The 14,777-nt window shown below is 49.6% G+C and overlaps 1 protein-coding gene across 1 annotated transcript in view; it reads left to right on the top strand.

Annotated features, from left to right (window-relative positions):
• Nucleotides 1-14,777, top strand: part of LOC127919396 (rho GTPase-activating protein 44-like) — a 119,485-nt gene that overhangs the window by 84,653 nt on the left and 20,055 nt on the right. The window contains exons 14-18 of the mRNA XM_052502892.1: nucleotides 3,482-3,601; nucleotides 4,138-4,229; nucleotides 4,629-4,812; nucleotides 12,033-12,053; nucleotides 14,437-14,634. Of these exons, the coding sequence (XP_052358852.1) occupies nucleotides 3,482-3,601; nucleotides 4,138-4,229; nucleotides 4,629-4,812; nucleotides 12,033-12,053; nucleotides 14,437-14,634 (615 nt within the window). The remainder of the gene's footprint in view (nucleotides 1-3,481; nucleotides 3,602-4,137; nucleotides 4,230-4,628; nucleotides 4,813-12,032; nucleotides 12,054-14,436; nucleotides 14,635-14,777) is intronic.

Genomic DNA, 14,777 nt, shown 5'->3' with positions numbered 1-14,777 from the left:
TGTGTAGACGCAGGTGGGTCACAGGCTGCGTCTACACAGGCAGCTCCATTCTGATCTCCACTAACTGTGACTTGGACCTCCTATCAGGGATAGAGTCTCTGTGACTTGGACCTCCTATCAGGGATAGAGTCTCTGTGACTTGGACCTCCTATCAGGGATAGAGTCTCTGTGACTTGGACCTCCTATCAGGGATAGAGTCTCTGTGACTTGGACCTCCTATCAGGGATAGAGTCTCTGTGACTTGGACCTCCTATCAGGGCTAGAGTCTCTGTGACTTGGACCTCCTATCAGGGATATCTCTGTGACTTGGACCTCCTATCAGGGATAGTCTCTGTGACTTGGACCTCCTATCAGGGATAGAGTCTCTGTGACTTGGACCTCCTATCAGGGATAGAGTCTCTGTGACTTGGACCTCCTATCAGGGATAGAGTCTCTGTGGCTTGGACCTCCTATCAGGGATAGAGTCTCTGTGACTTGGACCTCCTATCAGGGATAGTCTCTGTGACTTGGACCTCCTATCAGGGATAGTCTCTGTGACTTGGACCTCCTATCAGGGATAGAGTCTCTGTGACTTGGACCTCCTATCAGGGATAGAGTCTCTGTGACTTGGACCTCCTATCAGGGATAGAGTCTCTGTGGCTTGGACCTTGCAGAGTCTCTGTGACCTCTATCAGGGATAGAGTCTCTGTGACTTGGACCTCCTATCAGGGATAGAGTCTCTGTGGCCTGGACCTCCTATCAGGGATAGAGTCTCTGTGACTTGGACCTCCTATCAGGGATAGAGTCTCTGTGACTTGGACCTCCTATCAGGGATAGAGTCTCTGTGACTTGGACCTCCTATCAGGGATAGAGTCTCTGTGACTTGGACCTCCTATCAGGGATAGAGTCTCTGTGACTTGGACCTCCTATCAGGGATAGAGTCTCTGTGACTTGGACCTCCTATCAGGGATAGAGTCTCTGTGACTTGGACCTCCTATCAGGGATAGAGTCTCTGTGACTTGGACCTCCTATCAGGGATAGAGTCTCTGTGACTTGGACCTCCTATCAGGGATAGAGTCTCTGTGACTTGGACCTCCTATCAGGGATAGAGTCTCTGTGACTTGGACCTCCTATCAGGGATAGAGTCTCTGTGACTTGGACCTCCTATCAGGGATAGAGTCTCTGTGACTTGGACCTCCTATCAGGGATAGAGTCTCTGTGACTTGGACCTCCTATCAGGGAGTCTCTGTGACTTGGACCTCCTATCAGGGATAGAGTCTCTGTGACTTGGACCTCCTATCAGGGATAGAGTCTCTGTGACTTGGACCTCCTATCAGGGATAGAGTCTCTGTGACTTGGACCTCCTATCAGGGCTAGAGTCTCTGTGACTTGGACCTCCTATCAGGGATAGAGTCTCTGTGACTTGGACCTCCTATCAGGGATAGAGTCTCTGTGACTTGGACCTCCTATCAGGGATAGAGTCTCTGTGACTTGGACCTCCTATCAGGGATAGAGTCTCTGTGACTTGGACCTCCTATCAGGGCTAGAGTCTCTGTGACTTGGACCTCCTATCAGGGCTAGAGTCTCTGTGACTTGGACCTCCTATCAGGGATAGAGTCTCTGTGACTTGGACCTCCTATCAGGGATAGAGGCCCTGTGACAGAGTTCACTAAGGGATAACCAACAGAGAACATCCGTCCGTGTGTGGTGTGTGTGTGTGTGTGTGTGTGTGTGTGTGTGTGTGTGTGTGTGTGTGTGTGTGTGTGTGTGTGTGTGTGTGTGTGTGTGTGTGTGTGTGTGTGTGTGTGTGTGTGTGTGGGTGAGATTTCACAGTATAGTTTGAAAGCTGAACAAATAGGCCATAATGTCACGCTGATTTTAACATATCAAGGAGTTTTCCTTCTGGGGAGTTTTCCCTTGTCACTGCTGCTGCTTGGTGTTTAGGGTTCCAGGTCTGGTTACTGTGATGCTGCTTGGTCTTTAGGGTTCCAGGTCTGGTTACTGTGATGCTGCTTGGTATTTAGGGTTCCAGGTCTGGTTACTGTGATGCTGCTTGGTGTTTAGGGTTCCATGTCTGGTTACTGTGATGCTGCTTGGTCATTAGGTTCCAGGTCTGGTTACTGTGATGCTGCTTGGTGTTTAGGGTTCCATAATGGTTACTGTGATGTGTTTAGGGTTCCAGGTCTGGTTACTGATGCTGCTTGGTCTTTAGGTTCCAGGTCTGGTTACTGTGATGCTGCTTGGTCTTTAGGTTCCAGGTCTGGTTACTGTGATGCTGCTTGGTCTTTAGGGTTCCAGGTCTGGTTACTGTGATGCTGCTTGGTCTTTAGGGTTCCAGGTCTGGTTACTGTGATGCTGCTTGGTATTTAGGGTTCCAGGTCTGGTTACTGTGATGCTGCTTGGTCTTTAGGGTTCCAGGTCTGGTTACTGTGATGCTGCTTGGTCTTTAGGGTTCCAGGTCTGGTTACTGTGATGCTGCTTGGTCTTTAGGGTTCCAGGTCTGGTTACTGTGATGCTGCTTGGTCTTTAGGGTTCCAGGTCTGGTTACTGTGATGCTGCTTGGTCTTTAGGGTTCCAGGTCTGGTTACTGTGATGCTGCTTGGTCTTTAGGGTTCCAGGTCTGGTTACTGTGATGCTGCTTGGTCTTTAGGGTTCCAGGTCTGGTTACTGTGATGCTGCTTGGTCTTTAGGGTTCCAGGTCTGGTTACTGTGATGCTGCTTGGTGTTTAGGGTTCCAGGTCTGGTTACTGTGATGCTGCTTGGTATTTAGGTTCCAGGTCTGGTTACTGTGATGCTGCTTGGTCTTTAGGTTCCAGGTCTGGTTACTGTGATGCTGCTTGGTCTTTAGGTTCCAGGTCTGGTTACTGTGATGCTGCTTGGTCTTTAGGATTCCAGGTCTGGTTAATGTGATGTTGCTTGGTCTTTAGGTTCCAGGTCTGGTTACTGTGATGCTGCTTGGTCTTTAGGGTTCCAGGTCTGGTTACTGTGATGCTGCTTGGTCTTTAGGTTCCAGGTCTGGTTACTGTGATGCTGCTTGGTCTTTAGGATTCCAGGTCTGGTTACTGTGATGTTGCTTGGTCTTTAGGTTCCAGGTCTGGTTACTGTGATGCTGCTTGGTCTTTAGGTTCCAGGTCTGGTTACTGTGATGCTGCTTGGTCTTTAGGATTCCAGGTCTGGTTACTGTGATGCTGCTTGGTCTTTAGGGGTTCCAGGTCTGGTTACTGTGATGCTGCTTGGTCTTTAGGGTTCCAGGTCTGGTTACTGTGATGCTGCTTGGTCTTTAGGGGTTCCAGGTCTGGTTACTGTGATGCTGCTTGGTCTTTAGGGTTCCAGGTCTGGTTACTGTGATGCTGCTTGGTCTTTAGGGTTCCAGGTCTGGTTACTGTGATGCTGCTTGGTCTTTAGGGTTCCAGGTCTGGTTACTGTAAAGCATGTGGTGATTGAGTGATTTATTGATTGATAGATTGATTGATTGAGTGTGTATTTCTCCTCTTCCTATCAGATACTTAATCAAGTTCCTAGCCAAGCTAGGAGATTATCAGGACTCCAACAAGATGACTCCTGGTAACATGGCCATAGTTCTGGGTCCCAACCTGCTCTGGACCCACTCCAACGAGAGTGGGTACGTGTCCTGTCCTCCCTTCTCTCCTCTCTCTCTCTCTCTCTCTCTCTCTTCTCTCTCTCTCTCTCACTCTCCCTCTCTGTTTCTCTCTCTCTCTCTCTCTCTCTCTCTCTCTGTGTCTCTCTCTCTCTCTCTGTATCTCTCTGTATCTCTCTCTCTCTCTCTCTCGTCTCTCTCTCTCTCACTCTCTCTCTCTGTATCTCTCTGTATCTCTCTCTCTCTCTCTCTCTCTGTCTCTCTCTCTCTCTCTCTCTCTCTCTCTGTATCTCTCTGTATCTCTCTGTATCTCTCTCTCTCCCTCTCTCTCTCTCTCTCTCTCTCTGTATCTCTCTGTATCTCTCTCTCTCTGTCTCTCCTCAAAATACGCTACCTTATCAGTCAACATTTTAGTGGTCTTTTGACTGTCTGCGGAGGGAACCTTGAAATACTTTTGAAGCATGTGGTTCACTTTACTCGGTAACCTATCGAATAGTCCCAAAAGTGCAAACTCCCAAGTTAAATCAAGTGTTGTCTCACAGAGTGTGTGTTGTTTCCAGGAACATGACAGAGATGATGACCACAGTGTCTCTTCAGATAGTGGGGATCATAGAACCCATCATACAGCACGCTGACTGGTTCTTCCCTGGAGGTGAGAAACACACACACACACACACACACACACACACACACACACACACACACACACACACACACACACACACACACACACACACACACACACACACACACACACACACACACACACACTCACTCACTCACACACACACTGTACACCACGCATGCACTCACACTCACTCACACACACACTGCACATGTACCCACCTCACGCACACACACACACACATGCACACACACACACACACACACACATACATACCTGCAAACACACACACACGCAGGCACACACATCTCACACACACACTCACATGCATGCACGCTTAAACACACACATACACACACATACCTGCAACACACACTGTCTTTAGGATCCTGACCTAATTGGTTCCTCTCTCTTCCTCTCCTATAGATATTGAGTTTAATCTGACGGGCTGCTACGGCAGTCCTGTCCACACCAACCACAACTCAAACTACAGCTCCATGCCTTCGCCAGACATGGACCAATCAGAACGCAAGCTGCCGCATGACCATGGCAGACGCCCACTCAGCGTTGCCACTGACAACATGATGCTGGAATTCTACAAGAAGGATGGGTAGGCTGCTGCTGAGTGCAAGCCGGCCGATCCTTCCTCCCTCATTCTCTCTTCTCTGTCTCAATCTCTGTTTCTCTCATCACTCTCTCTCTCTCTCTCTCTCTGTTTCTCTCTTCTCTGTCTCTCTCTCTGTTTCTCTCTGTTTCTCTTGTCACTCTCTCTCTCTCTCTCTCTGTTTCTCTCTTCACTCTCTCTCTCTCACTCTCTCTCTGTTTCTCTCTTCACTCTCTCACTCTCACTCTCTGTTTCTCTCTTCACTCTCTCACTCTCACTCTCTCTCTGTTTCTCTCTTCACTCTCTCACTCTCACTCTCTCTCTGTTTCTCTCTTCACTCTCTCACTCTCACTCTCTGTTTCTCTCTTCACTCTCTCACTCTCTCTCTCTGTTTATCTCTTCACTCTCTCTCTTTCTGTTTCTCTCTTCTCTCTCTCCCTGTCTCTCTTCTCTGTCTCTCTCTTCCTCTCTCTCGCCCTCTCGCCCCCTCTCTCTCTATCTTTTCCTCTCTCTCTCACTTCCCCCTTTCTCTGTCTCTCTCTTCTCATGCATCATCTAAACCCACGTACTGTCACCCACTCCTTCTCTTCTCTCTGTTGGTTTTTTAAAGTATTGAGCCAGAACCTCGAGGAACAGATTGCTAGTTTGTTAAAGACACACGACTCAGACAGGGTATTTACATAATGAACTAGATCTTTAAATGTTTAACGAAGCATCTTTGGAAAAAACCCGAAATTCATTCTATGAAGGTGTTATGAATGTTTTCTGAAGGCTTCATAAAGCCTTTTAAAGGGGGCACTTCTCCAGCACCAAACCAGCGTCTACATACAGTGTTTTCTGAAGGCTTCATAAAGCCTTTTAAAGGGGGCACTTCTCCAGCACCAAACCAGCGTCTACATACAGTGTTTTCTGAAGGCTTCATAAAGCCTTTTAAAGGGCACTTCTCCAGCAAAACCAGCGAACATACAGTGTTTTCTGAAGGCTTCATAAAGCCTTTTAAAGGAATGTTTCTCCAGCAAAACCAGCGTCTAGTCTATACAGTGTTTTCTGAAGGCTTCATAAAGCCTTTTAAAGGGGCACTTCTCCAGCACCAAACCAGCACCTACATACAGTGTTTTCTGAAGGCTTCATAAAGCCTTTTAAAGGGGGCACTTCTCCAGCACCAAACCAGCGTCTAGTCTACATACAGTGTTTTCTGAAGGCTTCATAAAGCCTTTTAAAGGGGCACTTCTCCAGCACCAAACCAGCACCTACATACAGTGTTTTCTGAAGGCTTCATAAAGCCTTTTAAAGGGGCACTTCTCCAGCACCAAACCAGCGTCTACATACAGTGTTTTCTGAAGGCTTCATAAAGCCTTTTAAAGGGGCACTTCTCCAGCACCAAACCAGCGTCTACATACAGTGTTTTCTGAAGGCTTCATAAAGCCTTTTAAAGGGGCACTTCTCCAGCACCAAACCAGCACCTACATACAGTGTTTTCTGAAGACTTCATAAAGCCTTTAAAGGGGCACTTCTCCAGCACCAAACCAGCGTCTACATACAGTGTTTTCTGAAGGCTTCATAAAGCCTTTTAAAGGGGCACTTCTCCAGCACCAAACCAGCGTCTACATACAGTGTTTTCTGAAGACTTCATAAAGCCTTTTAAAGGGGGCACTTCTCCAGCACCAAACCAGCGTCTACATACAGTGTTTTCTGAAGGCTTCATAAAGCCTTTTAAAGGGGCACTTCTCCAGCACCAAACCAGCGTCTACATACAGTGTTTTCTGAAGGCTTCATAAAGCCTTTTAAAGGGGCACTTCTCCAGCACCAAACCAGCGTCTAGTCTACATACAGTGTTTTCTGAAGGCTTCATAAAGCCTTTTAAAGGGGGCACTTCTCCAGCACCAAACCAGCGTCTAGTCTACATACAGTGTTTTCTGAAGGCTTCATAAAGCCTTATAAAGGGGGCACTTCTCCAGCACCAAACCAGCGTCTAGTCTACATACAGTGTTTTCTGAAGGCTTCATAAAGCCTTATAAAGGGGCACTTCTCCAGCACCAAACCAGCGTCTACATACAGTGTTTTCTGAAGACTTCATAAAGCCTTTTAAAGGGGCACTTCTCCAGCACCAAACCAGCGTCTACATACAGTGTTTTCTGAAGGCTTCATAAAGCCTTTTAAAGGGGGCACTTCTCCAGCACCAAACCAGCGTCTACATACAGTGTGTGAAAACACAGCGTCTCTGTGATCTGTGGTTAAAAAGTCTAGAAGCCCTTTAAAAAGGCTTTGTGACATCACAGGGTGGGTTTAAAGTTAAAAACAGTGATTTTCAAAACCGCCATTTAGTTTCGAGCCCAATGGAGGGTTTTTTCTTGCTCCAAACGTCACTGAGAATCTCATAGTGTTTGAAGATCACTTTTGATGATGTCATCGGGTAGAACTTTTTTTTTTTTTTGGACAAAACTTTGTGAAAAAGCGCCGTTTTCACAAAGTAGTGGAATAGCCCTTTAAGTGGTTGTTTATCTACACTGTTCTGATTTAGAGGTCTCAGTAGAACACAGAAAGAGGGTAGATCTCTGCCCTGTCAATCATCCTCTCATCCAGTTAGCTATCAGCTTTATCAGCCCTCATCTAGTGAGGAGGGACACCTTAGGAATGCAAACACACATTATTTAAATAGTCCTGTTGTCCTGGCCCGGTGAGTGGCACCGTCTCTATGGCAACACGGCAGCAGTGATAGAGGTTGCTTCTAGTTGCTTCTTCGCATTCTCCTGAGATCTACACACACACACACACACACGCGCACGCGCGCACTCACACCATGCACACACACACACAAACTCACACCACACACGCACACGCTCACACCTAGCCTATCCTTCTCAGTCTGGAACGTCACCTGCCCTCCCTGACTCACCAGGTGGAAAATCACTGGCAGACGAGCCAAAATCCTCCCTCACAGAAATAGTGTCGGAGAACCAGACATTGGAGCAACGTCGGAGCAACGGCACAAGATCTGGGCAGAATATCAGATTCTCTCTGACATTTAGAAAGGGGAAAACAGACAGATGACTCTCCCAACGAATCACAGGCTTGGGTAGGCGGAGTTTAAAATGTGGGCGGGAGTTATGCTCATGTTTAGCGAGGGCAACAAGCGGATACAGCAGTGATGTCACCGCTGACCAGCTTCTCATTTACAATTCAACACCTCTGTCCCAACTGACGGCCCAACTTCTACAGACCTGTAAACCCGTAACGTTGGAACATTGAGGGAGGCAACCCATCTGTCACAGAGAGACTGTCACAGAGAGACTGTCACAGAGAGACTGTCCAGAGAGACTGTCACAGAGAGACTGTCCAGAGAGACTGTCACAGAGAGACTGTCACAGAGAGACTGTCACAGAGAGACTGTCCAGAGAGACTGTCACAGAGAGACTGTCACAGAGAGACTGTCACAGAGAGACTGTCCAGAGAGACTGTCACAGAGAGACTGTCCAGAGAGACTGTCACAGAGAGACTGTCACAGAGAGACTGTCCCAGAGAGACTGTCACAGAGAGACTGTCACAGAGAGACTGTCACAGAGAGACTGTCACAGAGAGACTGTCACAGAGAGACTGTCACAGAGAGACTGTCCAGAGAGACTGTCACAGAGAGACTGTCCAGAGAGACTGTCACAGAGAGACTGTCCAGAGAGACTGTCACAGAGAGACTGTCACAGAGAGACTGTCCAGAGAGACTGTCACAGAGAGACTGTCCAGAGAGACTGTCACAGAGAGACTGTCACAGAGAGACTGTCCAGAGAGACTGTCACAGAGAGACTGTCCAGAGAGACTGTCACAGAGAGACTGTCACAGAGAGACTGTCCAGAGAGACTGTCACAGAGAGACTGTCACAGAGAGACTGTCACAGAGAGACTGTCCAGAGAGACTGTCACAGAGAGACTGTCACAGAGAGACTGTCCAGAGAGACTGTCACAGAGAGACTGTCACAGAGAGACTGTCACAGAGAGACTGTCACAGAGAGACTGTCCAGAGAGACTGTCACAGAGAGACTGTCACAGAGAGACTGTCACAGAGAGACAGCCCAGAGAGAAATGTCCAGAGAGACTGTCACAGAGAGACTGTCCAGAGAGACTGTCACAGAGAGACTGTCACAGAGAGACTGTCCAGAGAGACTGTCCAGAGAGACTGTCACAGAGAGACTGTCCAGCGAGACTGTCCAGAGAGACTGTCACAGAGAGACTGCACAGAGAGACTGTCACAGAGAGACTGCCCAGAGAGACTGTCACAGAGAGACTGTCACAGAGAGACTGTCAAGAGAGACAGCCCAGAGAGAAATGTCCAGAGAGACTGTCACAGAGAGACTGTCCAGAGAGACTGTCACAGAGAGACTGTCACAGAGAGACTGTCCAGAGAGACTGTCCAGAGAGACTGTCACAGAGAGACTGCACAGAGAGACTGCCCAGAGAGACTGTCACAGAGAGACTGTCACAGAGAGACTGTCACAGAGAAGACAGACAGATTTACTTTCCAATTGATATATCATTTTGTCACCACACACTTCAACCCCAAACAGTTCTCCATGTGAGACGCTGGTTGAAAATACAGTTATTATCCAGTCAGTAAATGAGCAGTTTTGTAACTGCGGCGGTTATCAAAGGCAGGCTGTTGTTTCTGGACTGAGGAGAGTTGTGACGACGTGCTTGTCTCTGCGTGTGAGTCCACTCCAGAGAACTCAGCTTGGCTTCATTACTGTATTAACTAACGAGGCACTCATTTCCTCTTGGTAGGACAGTGCAGGCTAGTCATTTGGTCTGGCATGTCCCAATACCTCTGAAACCCTCTATGCCCTGTCACTGTGAATCTCATACCCAGAATACAGACTACACTGTGGCCCACTAGCCTTCCACACTAGCCACTTCCAATGGTCACCTCTGTAGCCCCCTAGACTTATACACTAGCCCCTTCTATTGGTCCCCTATGTAGGCCCCTAGACTTCTACACTAGCCCCTTCTACACTCAGCACATTTCAATCTCCACACTAGTCACTGGCCAAGACCTCTATGTATCTCCCTAGCCATCTATGTAGCTCCAAAACCCTCTATGTATCTCCCTAGCCATCTATGTAGCTCCAAAACCCTCTATGTATCTCCCAAGCCATCTATGTAGCTCCCTAACCCTCTATGTAGCTCCCTAGCCATCTATGTAGCTCCCTAACCCTCTATGTAGCTCCCTAACCCTCTATGTAGCTCCCTAACCCTCTATGTAGCTCCCTAACCCTCTATGTAGCTCCCTAGCCCTCTATGTAGCTCCCTAACTCTCTATGTAGCTCCCTAGCCCTCTATGTAGCTCCCTAACCCTCTATGTATCTCCCTAGCCATCTATGTAGCTTCCTAAACCTCTATGTAACTCCCGAACCCTCTATATAGCTCCCTAGCCCTCTATGTAGCTCCCTAACCCTCTATGTAGTTCCCTAACCCTCTATGTAGCTCCCTAATCCTCTATGTAGCTCCCTAACCCTCTATGTAGCTCCCTAACCCTCTATGTAGCTCCCTATCCCTCTATGTAGCTCCCTAACCCTCTATGTAGCTCCCTAGCCCTCTATGTAGCTCCCTAACCCTCTATGTAGCTCCCTAGCCCTCTATGTAGCTCCCTAACCCTCTATGTATCTCCCTAGCCATCTATGTAGCTTCCTAAACCTCTATGTAACTCCCGAACCCTCTATATAGCTCCCTAGCCCTCTATGTAGTTCCCTAACCCTCTATGTAGCTCCCTAATCCTCTATGTAGCTCCCTAACCCTCGATGTAGCTCCCTAACCCTCTATGTAGCTCCCTAACCCTCTATCTAGCTCCCTAGCCCTCTATGTAGCTCCCTAACCCTCTATGTAGCTCCCTAACCCTCTATGTAGCTCCCTAACCCTCTATGTAGCTCCCTAACCCTCTATGTAGCTCCCTAACCCTCTATGTAGCTCCCTAACCCTCTATGTAGCTCCCTATCCCTCTATGTAGCTCCCTAAACCTCTATCTAGCTCCTTAGCCCTCTATGTAGCTCCCCAACCCTCTATGTAGCTCCCTAACCCTCTATGTATCTCCCTAGCCATCTATGTAGCTCCCTAAACCTCTATGTAGCTCACTAACCCTCTATGTAGCTCCCTAACCCTCTATGTATCTCCCGAGCCATCTATGTAGCTCCCTAACCCACTATGTAGCTCCCTAACCAACTATATAGCTCCCTAACCCACTATATAGCTCCCTAACCCACTATGTAGCTCCCTAACCCTCTATGTATCTCCCTAGCCATCTATGTAGCTCCATAACCCACTATGTAGTTCCCTAACCCACTATGTAGCTCCCTAACCCTCTATATAGCTCTCTAACCCACTATATAGCTCCCTAACCCAATATGTAGCTCCCTAACCCTCTATGTAGCTCCTAAACCCACTATATAGCTCCCTAACCCAGTATGTAGCTCCCTAACCCTCTATATAGCTCCCTAACCCACTATGTAGCTCCCTAACCCTCCACTATATGTAGCTCCCTAACCCTCTATATAGCTCCCTAACCCACTATATAGCTCCCTAACCCACTATGTAGCTCCCTAACCCACTATATAGCTATATGTAGCTCCCTAACCCATGTATCTCCCTAGCTCTATGTAGCCTAACCCACTATGTAGCTCCCTAACCCTCTATGTATCTCCCTAACCATCTATGTAGCTCCCTAACCCACTATGTAGCTCCCTAACCCACTATGTAGCTCCCTAACCCTCTATATAGCTCCCTAACCCACTATATAGCTCCCTAACCCACTATGTAGCTCCCTAACCCTCTATATAGCTCCCTAACCCACTATGTAGCTCCCTAACCCACTATGTAGCTCCCTAACCTCTATGTAGCTCCCTAACCCTCTATATAGCTCCCTAACCCACTATATAGCTCCCTAACCCACTATGTAGCTCCCTAACCCTCTATGTAGCTCCCTAACCCACTATGTAGCTCCCTAACCCTCTATATAGCTCCCTAACCCACTATATAGCTCCCTAACCCTCTATATAGCTCCCTAACCCACTATATAGCTCCCTAACCCACTATATAGCTCCCTAACCCACTATGTAGCTCCCTAACCCTCTATATAGCTCCATAACCCTCTATCTAGCTCCATAGCCTTCCAAACTAGCCTCTGTGTATGAATAGAAAATGAACAGAATGTGTCTCTTACGTGCCTCTCGTTTCTTTGCCCCGTCAAAGCAGCATAAGGAAAATACAAAGGTACTGTATGGTTCCTCCTCTAGTCCTGACCTCCTCTAGTCATCACCTCCTCTAGTCCCCTGACACCTCCTCTAGTCCTGACCTCCTCCTCCTCTAGTCCCCTGGCCTCCTCTTCTTCTAGTCCTGACCTCCTCCTCTAGTCCTGACCTCCTCCTCCAGTCCTGTTCTCCTCCTCTAGTCCTGACCTACTCCTCTTCTAGTCCTGACCTCCTCCTCTAGTCCTGATCTCCTCCTTCAGTCCTGTTCTCCTCCTCTAGTCCTGACCTCCTCCTCTTCTAGTCCTGACCTCCTCTAGTCATCACCTCCTCTAGTCCCCTGACACCTCAACTAGTCCTGACCTCCTCCTCCTCTAGTCCCCTGACACCTCCTCCTCTAGTCCTGACCTCCTCCTCCTCCTCTAGTCCTGACCTCCTTCTCCTCTAGTTCTGACCTCCTCCTCTTCTAGTCCTGACCTCCTCCTCTTCTAGTCCTGACCTCCTCCTCCTCTAGTCCTGACCTCCTCCTCCTCTAGTCCTGACCTCCTCCTCTAGTCCTGACCTCCTCCTCCTCTAGTCCTGACCTCCTCCTCCTCTAGTCCTGACCTCCTCCTCTTCTAGTCCTGACCTCCTCCTCCTCTAGTCCTGGCCTCCTCCTCCTGTAGTCCTGGCCTCCTCCTCCTGTAGTCCTGACCTCCTCCTCCAGTCCTGTTCTCCTCCTCTTCTAGTCCTGACCTCCTCCTCTTCTAGTCCTGACCTCCTCCTCTTCTAGTCCTGACCTCCTCCTCCTCTAGTCCTGACCTCCTCCTCCTCTAGTCCTGACCTCCTCTAGTCCTGTTCTCTTCCTCCAGTCCTGACCTCCTCCTCTTCTAGTCCTGACCTTCTCCTCTTCTAGTCCTGACCTCCTCCTCCTCTAGTCCTGACCTCCTCCTCCAGTCCTGACCTCCTCCTCTAGTCCTGACCTCCTCCTTCTCTAGTCCTGACCTTCTCTAGTCCTGACATCCTCTAGTCCTGACCTTCTAGTCCTGGCCTCCTCCTCCTCCTCTGGTCCTGAGTCCTGACTTCCTCCTCCTCTAGTCCTGACTTCCTCCTCTAGTCCTGGCCTCCTCTCTAGTCCTGACCTCCTCCTCTTCTAGTCCTGACCTCCTCCTCCTCTAGTCCTGACCTCCTCCTCCTCTAGTCCTGACCTCCTCCTCCTCTAGTCCTGACCTTCTCCTCTTCTAGTCCTGACCTCCTCCTCCTCTAGTCCTGACCTCCTCCTCCTCTAGTCCTGACCTCCTCCTCCTCTAGTCCTGACCTCCTCCTCCTCTAGTCCTGACCTCCTCCTTCTCTAGTCCTGACATCCTCTAGTCCTGACCTCCTCTAGTCCTGGCCTCCTCCTCCTCTGGTCCTGACCTTCTCCTCCAGTCCTGACCTCCTCCTCCTCTAGTCCTGACTTCCTCCTCTAGTCCTGGCCTCCTCCTCCTCTAGTCCTGACCTCCTCCTTCTCTAGTCCTGACATCCTCTCCTCCTCCTCTAGTCCTGGCCTCCTCCTCCTCTGGTCCTGACTTCCTCCTCTAGTCCTGACCTCCTCCTCCTCTAGTCCTGACTTCCTCCTCTAGTCCTGGCCTCCTCCTCCTCTCGTCCTGACCTCCTCTAGTCCTGACCTCCTCCTCTAGTCCTGACCTCCTCCTCTAGTCCTGACCTCCTCCTCCTCTTGTCCTGACCTCCTCCTCTAGTCCTGACCTCCTCCTCTAGTCCTGACCTCCTCCTCTAGTCCTGACCTCCTCCTCTAGTCCTGACCTCCTCTAGTCCTGACCTCCTCCTCCTCTAGTCCTGACCTCCTCCTCTAGTCCTGACCTCCTCCTCCTCTAGTCCTGACCTCCTCCTCTAGTCCTGACCTCCTCCTCCTCTAGTCCTGACCTCCTCCTCTAGTCCTGACCTCCTCCTCTAGTCCTGACCTCCTCCTCTAGTCCTGACCTCCTCCTCCTCTAGTCCTGACCTCCTCCTCTAGTCCTGACCTCCTCCTCTAGTCCTGACCTCCTCCTCTAGTCCTGACCTCCTCCTCTAGTCCTGACCTCCTCCTCTTCTAGTCCTGACCTCCTCTAGTCCTGACCTCCTCCTCCTCTAGTCCTGACCTCCTCCTCTAGTCCTGACCTCCTCCTCCTCTAGTCCTGACCTCCTCCTCTAGTCCTGACCTCCTCCTCCTCTAGTCCTGACCTCCTCCTCTAGTCCTGACCTCCTCCTCTAGTCCTGACCTCCTCCTCTAGTCCTGACCTCCTCCTCTAGTCCTGACCTCCTCCTCTAGTCCTGACCTCCTCTAGTCCTGACCTCCTCCTCTCAACTCTCCTCTCCTCTCAACAGTTTGTTTCGTTTTTTAATTGTCTCGTCTGACCGTCTCTTGTTTTATGCGTCTCTGTCCCTCTCAGTATGGGTGTCCGGGTGATGGACACGTCCTGGGTGTCCCGTAAGGGTTCGTCCACCCTGGCCCGTAAGGCCTCGTCCACCCCTCCCAGTGTCCAGGGTCCTGGCTCCCCTGCTGACCACTCCCTCATCCTGGAGCAGCCTGGAGAGCTGGCCCAGTCTCCTTCACCCCCACCTCAACCTGGGGAGAGGGACCGGATCGGGTAAGTCCCCACCAACACCACCATGGAGGATTCCTCATCTCCACCTTCCTCCCGTCTTCATCATCATCATCATCATCTTCACCAGCTCTCCATGACTTGTCTTGAAGTGTTTGAGCCGTGGTTGTTGTTGTTGTTGTTGTTGT

This window comes from Oncorhynchus keta, unplaced genomic scaffold (genome assembly GCF_023373465.1).
Source record: "Oncorhynchus keta strain PuntledgeMale-10-30-2019 unplaced genomic scaffold, Oket_V2 Un_contig_16520_pilon_pilon, whole genome shotgun sequence".
NCBI lineage: Eukaryota > Metazoa > Chordata > Actinopteri > Salmoniformes > Salmonidae > Oncorhynchus > Oncorhynchus keta.
The sequence above is the reverse complement of the archived record's forward strand: the minus strand, read 5'-3'. Positions and strand labels throughout refer to the sequence as shown.